Source organism: Octopus bimaculoides, chromosome 1 (assembly GCF_001194135.2).
Source record: "Octopus bimaculoides isolate UCB-OBI-ISO-001 chromosome 1, ASM119413v2, whole genome shotgun sequence".
In the NCBI taxonomy this organism is placed as follows: Eukaryota; Metazoa; Mollusca; class Cephalopoda; order Octopoda; family Octopodidae; genus Octopus; species Octopus bimaculoides.
Genome location: NC_068981.1, coordinates 114,876,253 through 114,885,485, shown reverse-complemented (window position 1 = coordinate 114,885,485; position 9,233 = coordinate 114,876,253). Strand labels below are relative to the sequence as shown.

General features: G+C 37.2%; 1 protein-coding gene across 38 annotated transcripts in view; it reads left to right on the top strand.

The window, feature by feature from the left end:
• LOC128248352 (retinitis pigmentosa 1-like 1 protein) overlaps nucleotides 1–9,233 on the top strand; it is a 157,439-nt gene that overhangs the window by 35,751 nt on the left and 112,455 nt on the right. For 22 of the 38 annotated variants that reach the window (XM_052969591.1, XM_052969602.1, XM_052969561.1 and 19 more), the window contains 6 exons: nucleotides 158–235; nucleotides 2,248–2,331; nucleotides 2,521–2,583; nucleotides 2,999–3,061; nucleotides 5,358–5,435; nucleotides 7,417–7,557. In XM_052969591.1, coding sequence (XP_052825551.1) covers nucleotides 158–235; nucleotides 2,248–2,331; nucleotides 2,521–2,583; nucleotides 2,999–3,061; nucleotides 5,358–5,435; nucleotides 7,417–7,557 — 507 coding nt within the window. The remainder of the gene's footprint in view (nucleotides 1–157; nucleotides 236–2,247; nucleotides 2,332–2,520; nucleotides 2,584–2,998; nucleotides 3,062–5,357; nucleotides 5,436–7,416; nucleotides 7,558–9,233) is intronic. The other 16 variants (XM_052969581.1, XM_052969506.1, XM_052969597.1 and 13 more) reach the window with 7 other exon arrangements.

The window sequence follows — 9,233 nt, the reverse complement described above, 5'->3', positions numbered from 1 at the left end:
ACATACACATACACACACGTACACACATAAATCTGTATGTTAGGTGTTTTGTATGATCGTGAATGTATGCTGTATACAGTCTCAAATAGGATAAAAAACTTTAAATATTCAATATTAAAATTTTATGTAAAAACTATCCGCCTTTCCATTTCTCTAGAATTCGAGGAGGATACGATACCAGAGGAGTTAGAGTCTGAGGCCGAGGATTCAGAGGATTTAGAGCTGGAGACACCAGGTATGAATTATACACACACGCGCACACATATGCATATACACATTCACAGATGCAAACGCACACATGTACACACACTCACACAGATATATATATATATATATGATATAAGGAGAGGTAGAATTTAGAGCTAGAGTCAACGGGTCTAAATTACATATACATACGTACACACGTATATACATACACGCATATATGTTTTGTGTATGTATGTAGGTTACAAGTGCATATTTATATATATGTATAGGGGAAATAAGAATTGGAGATGCTTTTCCCCGTGAAAAGTTTTGGGGGAGAAATATGCTGTCCACCCAGGGCGCTGTAAACTCAACCATGATGAATGTATCGCATTCTTAAAGAGCAGAAATGTGTGGTCGGAGTGTTGTTAATACTAAACCATTTAGAAAGACGAGCCTCCTTTTCTAGTCAACTTTCATCTTCCAGTTTGAGGTTGGATGGAAAATAGACTGCAAGTCATCTATTGATTTTAACTTAGGTTTCGTCTTTCTTCCAGAACATGAAACTCGTGTTGTGGCTGCTTTAACACAACTCACGTTTGTCCATTTGAAAATTTGTGAAAGCAGCTTGTCCTGTCACGTCACGTAACCACCTCTCCTGCTTCCCCAGTGCAAGTGTTTATTGATGGTAAGAAGTTAGTAAAAGTACACGAATGGAAAGAGAATTTTCCCTGGTCAGTATTCCAGAGTATCCTCTAAGACAGCGGGCGTTCGAGTGCTTAGACCCACCGTATCCATTGCCTCTTGTGGGATTACGGATCCTTTGTATCATGATGGCTCTCTTGCCACTGGCATTGGTGTATTTCCACCTCTTGGTACTATAGTGTTCAAGATGTAGCCTTCCCAGTCAGACTACTCCAAAAATTTCCTGACATTTCCCATATGATTCCGTTTTCTTTACAATTTCCTAGAAATTCCACATTCTACAACATTTTATAATCTTGTCATACCTGACTTCCTCACCTTCACAGAGAAGCAATGTGTTGATTGCTTTTGCCTTCGTGGCCTTGAATTCTTTCAGCACTGATGAAATTAGTCGGCGAAGCTTAGATATCTTGAGTTTCAGATGGACTGTCTCCTCATTGCCTCCACCCGCATCATGCCAAATAGTATTTCGAAAATGGCCACTGCAGTCTGGTTATGATGCCATATTGGAAGCAACATTTCGAGTAGCTAAATTTTATCAACTGCATTCAGCCTGTAGTCTAGTTGGCTGTTGGTATATTCAGCATATGTGTGCGTGTGTGTGTGCGTGTGTGTGCGTGTGTGTGCGTGTGTGTGTGCGTGTGCGCGTATGTGTGTGTCTATGTGTATATATCGTTGCTATTATGCAAAAGTGTCGTAAGTCCAAAATGTTGCCTTTTCAGAAAACGAAATCATAATTTCACTATTCTATAGCAAAACCGTTCGTTGTACTGTAGTACAAATGTAAGAAGTGTCATTTATTCTGATAAGTGAAATTGAAAATACCCTCCTGATGGTGGCATAGCAAAGATGTTAAGGAGAGGAGGTGAAGAGCTGAGGAAAATCCGCCTCCTACTCTTTAATCGCTGTCTGAAAGAGAGCAAAATACCCTGGCTGTGGAAAGAGTTTAATGCCATCTTGCTTAATAAGATGGTGATAATGAATATTCAAGAAACTACCGTTCAATATATCACTTGTCTCAACTCTAGAAGAAGTTTACAAAGTGATATTCACCAGATTATCGAAACATTTCGATGTCTAGCAGCCTAGGAAGCAAATAAGTTTCCATGTGAACTACAATACGATGGATCACATAAACATGTGTAATGGTTGAGTGCATACATGTATGCATGTTCTGTGTTTCTAAATATTTGTGATTTTATCACTGAAGAGGCTGGTTGTTTAATTGTTAAAACATAAAACTGCAATGCTTGAATTTGGATTCCATCAACGAGATGTCTGTGAATTTGACTCTCAGTAAAGTCCTTATTTTACTGATCTGCTTTCAACTTGTATTTGTAATCACTTTGCTTCCAGGAAAACCCCACAACACCGTCAATGAAGTATTCAATAACATGAACAACTGTTGCAACAAGTGTAAATATGTGAAGATTTTATCAGGTTAAAAAGTACTTGTTTATAAACATTCTGATATTTACTCGTTCTGAAGAGATGTTTAAACATGTCAAATGCTTTGAATGATTGTGAATGGTTTATGTATAGCGTCACAAATATAGAAAAATATAAAAATCTTTAAATATTTAATATTAAAATTTTATATAAAATGAGCCCTCGTTTCCATTCCGCTAGAATTAGAAGAGGACATAGAGCCTGAGACCGAGGAGACGGAAAATTTAGAGCTGGAGACACCAGGTATGAATTACATATACATATATACAGATACATATATTCATGGATGCATACATACACGTGACCGCTCAAACTTACACAAGCACGGAAGCTTACACGGAGACACCAGCTATGAATTATATATATATAAGTATACAGAAACATGTATCTACTTGTAAAGTATATGTTACAGGACCTCTTTGTATACAGGAAGACCCTAGACTTTCATGAACGTTAATGACATATCTACAAATATAACCAAGAGTTGCAATATCTATTTGTAAATATCTGAAGAGTAAATCACGAAATACCTGTTCATAAATATTCTGATATCTACTAGTTTTCGTATTGTCTCAAAATATTCAAAAAGCATTAAAAAACTGTAAATATCTAATATTAAAATTTTATATAAAATGTTTCTTTGTTTCCATTCCTCTAGAATTGGAAGAAGACTTAGAGTCTGAGACCGAGTTGACGGAGAATTTAGAGCCGGAGATACCAGGTATGAATTATATATATATATATATATATATGAATCTTTCAGTTACATATACGCATGGATGCATAAATACACACGAGGACTCTCACATATTCACATATGGTCTGGGTGTACAAATCTTACATCTTCAGTGAAGCACAATCCTGCACCATGTTGGAAAAAGTGGCACCTATTTTGATAATAAAAATTGAAAATACCTTTAAAATGATGAAAGGAGACAAATCTCCAGGAAAAAGTGGCATAACAACAAAGATGTTAATGTGTAGAGGGGAAGACCCGAGGAAAATCCTTGTACTGCGCTTCAATTGCAGTTTGAAAGAGGGCAATATACGCTCGCTGTGGAAAGAGTCGAATGGCATCTCACCTAATAAGAAGGGTGATAACGAATATTTAAGAAACTATCGCCCTATAAACCTCTTGTCTCAACTCTGTAATCTGTTTACAAAGTTATATTCACCAGATTATCGAAACACTTCGATGACCATCAGTCGAAATAACAATAAGTAGTTGTCTTTAAGAACTATAATACAATGGATCACATATTCACGCCAGTAAAAATTATAGAACGAGCGAAAGCATACATGCTGCATTGGTGCATCGCTTTTGACGTCTACGAAAAAGTCTTCGATAGCGTCGAGATGAACTCAGTACTGAAATCTGTGGAAGTAAAATGTGTAGAGTCGCTTCTAAGAATGCTTCCAATTCAGAGATAACATCGTACTCATCGCCGAAACCCCTACAGAGACATGTACACACACACACACACACACACACACACACACACACACACACACACACACACACACACACACACACACCACCACCACCACCACCACCACCACCACCCTCATCACCACACACAGAGGTACAGAGAAAAATAAACACAAATATATATAGATGTTTAAAAGTATGGATGTATGTAGTCATGTCAGTACTTATACATAAATATGTGTAATCGTTGATTGCATACGAGTATGTACCTATTTACAAATGAGAAGAAGCTGCTTGTCTAATTTTTAAAACAAAATTGTAATGCTTGAATTTCGATACCGTCAATGAGATGTCTATGAATTTATTTCTCAGTAAAGTCTTTGTTATTCTTTTGATGTGCTTACAAGGGGGTGCTGAAAAGTCCTTGGTTTTAGAGGTATCGCGAAAGGCCTTGTTAGAAGCCCAACCTTCCGAATTCTTTTACAGGACTTAGAATAACTGAAGGACCGCTGCAATAAATGTATGAATCTGAGAGGAGAGTATTTTGGATAAAGTTATAATTAACTGATCCGCCTATATTTTCTTATATCCAAAGCCAAGAAATTTTCAGCACCCCCTCGTATATGTAACGTGATCACATTGTTTGCAATAAAATCCTGACTCTTAAGAACGCCACTGAAGTATTCTCTTATATATCCAAGTGTTGCAATAATTTTTTGTAAATATGTGATTTTATCTAGTGAAAATGCTGAGGATTTCAAAGTACTTGTTCATAAATAGTTTCATGCTCATTAGAGATTTTAAAATCCGTTTGTCAAATGCTATGATTATCAATAGTTATTGTACAGAGTCTCAAATAACATAGAAAACTTTAAACATCTAATATTGATATGTATGAAAAAATTTTCTTCTTTTCCATTTCTTTGGAATTGGATGACAATACGATACCAAAGGAGTTAGAATCTGAGACCGAAGAGATGGAGAATTTAGAGCTGGGGACACAGGGTATGAATTACATATACATACATACACACGTATATACCTAAATATATGCATGTACAAAGACTGACACACACATACACACACATAGAGAGACACACGCATACACGGCCCTATATATACAGGTGAAGTTAAAATTGGAGATGTTTTGCCCCATGCAAAGAATTCTCGAGAAATATACTGTCTACCCAGGTAAGTTCAAACACGATGATCGTTGTAAGCTCAACCATGAGAGAGCAAAAACATGTATAGTTGGAATGTTATTAATATTAAACCATTTCGGAATACGAATCTCCCCTTGAAGTCGACTTTCATCTTCTAGTCTGAGGTTGGATGCAAAATAGAGTACAGATCATCTATTGATTTTGACTCAGGTGTCGTCTTTCTTTCAGAACATAAAATTCTTGTGGGGCAGCTGCTGTTTGTTAACTTTAACACTCCATGTCTGTCCATTTGGAAATTTGTGAAAGCTGTTTCTCTGTCATGTCACGTAACGACCTTCACTCATTGCCCCAAGCAAATTTTTTTTTAAATCTTTAAATATTTAACATTAAAATTGTTTATAAACGTCTTCTTTCCATTCTTCTAGAATTCGAAGAGTATACGATACCAGAGGATTTAGAGACTGAGACCGTGGAGACGGAGGATTTAGAACTGGAGACGCCAGGTATGAATTACATATACATATATACAAACACACATATGTACATATATGCATCCATACATACACACGCGCACACACGCGCACACTCACGTATTAACACGTATGTTCTAACTTCTAAAGGCATTTTACCATGGAGAAAAACATTCTCGCTTATGGTAAAAGGTGTGAAAACATCTCAACTGCTTTGTCTCCAATCGGACGCCTAGACGCTTTTCTGGATTTTTAGCCTTCCTCGGTAAGAGATACCAAAGAGAGATGTTCCTGGACAGATTATAAAACCTTAGTAGTAGCAGAGCTACTATATTTGTTGTGACCGAATAGCCTAAGAGCTCAAGTCAATTACTAATGTTAACTATTCTAAGGTATCCTACTATAAATCTGTAAGTACGGCTTCATAGTCTGCCATGGGCGGTCGGAGGAATGTTATCACTAATTCCTCCCTGAAGACGAGTTTACCTTTCAAGGCATGCGTGCATTCTAGTCTTGGAAGCAAAATAGAAAGTTGGTCACCTATTGTTTTCCTCTTAGGTATCAGCATACCTTAATAACTTGATAGTAGCAGCTGTTTGTTAGCTTTACAAATTTTCCCGTCTCTACATTTTCGAACCTCTTCCACTGCCACAGTGCAAAGAGTTGCTCCACACTTCTTGCAGCATGGGTCTTCCTCTTAATCTTATATTTTAAGGTTGTTTGGTGTTGACAAGAGATTGGAGACGGCAAACGAGTGGAAGGACAACTTCTCCTTGTCTCATCTTCAGAGAGAAGCAACGCGCTTGCTGTTCTTGCAGTAGTGGCCTTGAATTTCTCCACCACTCATGAAATTGATTGACAGCACTTAAAAGTCTCTCTGTACTGATGGGCTGTCTCTCTATTGCTTCCATCTGGGTGGAAACGCGAAATATTATAGCAAGAATGACTTCAACAGTCTGGGTATGATGCCATACTAGAAGCAACGTACTTCAAACATTCCGGGTATCATCTGTGAGAGGATAAAATACCCTAACTCTGAACAAAATAAAATACTACATTGCTTCTTATAAGGGGTGATAAAGAATCTTTAAGAATCTACCGCCTCTTATGCTTCACGAGTCACCATAATAGGCCGTCTATTAAGATTATAATCACCAGATAATCGAAACACTTTAATGATCAGTAGCTGAAGAGCAAGCAGATTTCTGTAACAACTACAATCATATTCACTCTAACGAAGATTATAGAATGATCGAAAGAATACAAACTGTTTTTATTCATCGCTTTTGTCAACGATAGCGTCGAGATGAACGCAATACTGTCATGTTAGACATGCAAGATGTGGAGTCGCTATTCAGTAAATTTCTCAGGGATACGAACTCTTGTGTAGTGATGCTGTCGCCAGCAGTAAGAGTCCTAATTGGAAAGAGCATCAAACAAGGAGTACCATCTCGCCAAAGCTCTATAGGCTATGTCAAGTAATGGTCATCAGAAACATCGACTGGACAGGTTTTTGAACATGAACGATGAGCAACTAACACATTTCCGTTTCGCTGATGACATCATACACAGCACCGATACCACACACACACACACACACACACACACACACACACACACACACACACACCACACACACACACATGCACACACGCCACACATCCATGGGCACACAGTCAAATACACATACACAAACATGTATAAGTGTTTAAAAGTATGCATGTGTATAGCCTGGTAAATATTATGCATAAATATGTGTAATAGTTGATTGCGTACGTATATGTAGCTTTATACAGCTGAGAAGAAACAGGTGGTTTAATTGTTAAAATGTAAAACTTCAATGCTTGAATTCGGATACCATCAACAAAAGGTGTATGAATTTGTCTCTCAGTCAAGTTTTTATTATTCTACTGACCTATACGTCTAATGCTTGTATGAGCGTGGATAGCATAAAAAACTTATATTTAATATAAATAACTTTGATTTATAATTTTCCTCTATTCTATTCCTCTAGAATTCGAGAAGGAGACAGAGAATTTGGAGGCCGAGGAAGAAACAGAAAATTTAGAGGCCGAGGAGTCGGAGAATTTAGAGACCGAGGAGTCAGAGAATTTAGAGGCCGAGGGGTCAAAGAATTTGGAGCTGGAGATACCAGGTATGAACTACATCCATCCATCCATCCATCCATCCATCCATCCATCCATCCAATACAACTTTGACAATACAAAATCTACAGGCAGACGACAATTATAGGTATCTTGGACAGGAGGAAAATGTCAGATACGATGGACCCATAAATAAGGGAAGTACCCCAGAAGAGTAAAGAGAATATGGTTATCAGAACTCTAAGCTTACAACAAGCACATTACCTAGAATACCTTGTGCAAAACCAAGATTAAAGTTATCAATTATATTATTGCCAACTATCAGAGAGTGTCTTCCAGATATAATCTTCCAACCAAGCATGATGCGGTGGTCAGAATAGAGAAAAAAAGGGAAAGAAAAAAACACCTACAGTCGAAGTTGACCATATTAAGACCGATGGGTGAAAAGAATATTGGTGGAACTTAAAAGTTAAAATAGCCACCAGGTTAAAACACAACCAGCCAGATATTGTTGTGTGGGACCACAAAGAAATAACATGATCTGTTGTGGAAGTCAGCTGCCCTTTTGATACGAATGTGGGTGGGGCGGAAATATAAAAGAAAGAGGATATATATGGACCATTATTAATAAGGAGTTTGAAAATACAGTACCCAAGCTAACTTTCAGTTTCATATCTATTATTATTGGAGCATAAGGATACATACCAATTCATCTGGAGCAAATTATGGCTGAACTTAGAATCTTAGGGAGAGAATGCAAGTCCTTAATTCATACGGTACAGATGATAACGATATTTGGGACCATAAAAAATTTGCAAGACCTTCTAAAGATTCAAAGGATGCTGGTTAAAACAAGATGCTTTCTTTCACAACCTTGCTGCCAAGTAGGTGGCCGGTCAAAATTTATTCTGAATTAAAAAGAAAAAGGGAGCGTTCCTTCCTACCTACCTACCTACCTACATACATACCTTTGTTTAAGTTAGCTTATTCAGCATATATGTATGTATACATATATGACCTTACTCTTTACAGGATTTCAGCATCCGTGTCTTCGTATATATTCACTGTATTCCGTTACATTATCGATGTGTGCATTTGCATCTGTGAGTGTGTGGGCATATGTTTGTGCGTGTCTGCATAATTCATGCCTGGTGTCTCCAGCTACTATTTCCACTATTATTCGCATTTATTCTGTGTTCTCCGACGGTATGAATTTTATTTTAATGTGGTTCAGTGTAGGTTCACTGCTGATCTTTACACGTCCAAACTTTCTAAATTTTTAGTAAAGCATGACCTTTCACTGTTGAAAATTATGGAAGAAGTAGCACCTATTCTAATAAGGGAAATAAAAACAAACAAAAAAAAAACAAAAAACCTTCAAGATGATGAATGGACACAAAGCTACCGGAAAAGATGGCATAATAACAAGGATGTTAATGTGCAGAGAGTAAGAGCAGAGTGAATGGCTCGTTCTGCACTTCAATCGCTGTGCGAAAGAGGGTAAAATACCTTCGTTGTGAAAAGCCTCGAATGCCATCTTTCTTCTATGAATTTCACTTTCAATAAAGTCTTTACTATTTTACTGATCTGCTTTCGGTTTGCATTTGTAAGGTGTATATTACGTGATCACTTTGTGATAAAATCTTGAAACTTAACACCACAAATGAAGTATTCACTAATACAACCAAGTGTTGCAATAAATATTTGTAAATATGAGGCGATTTTA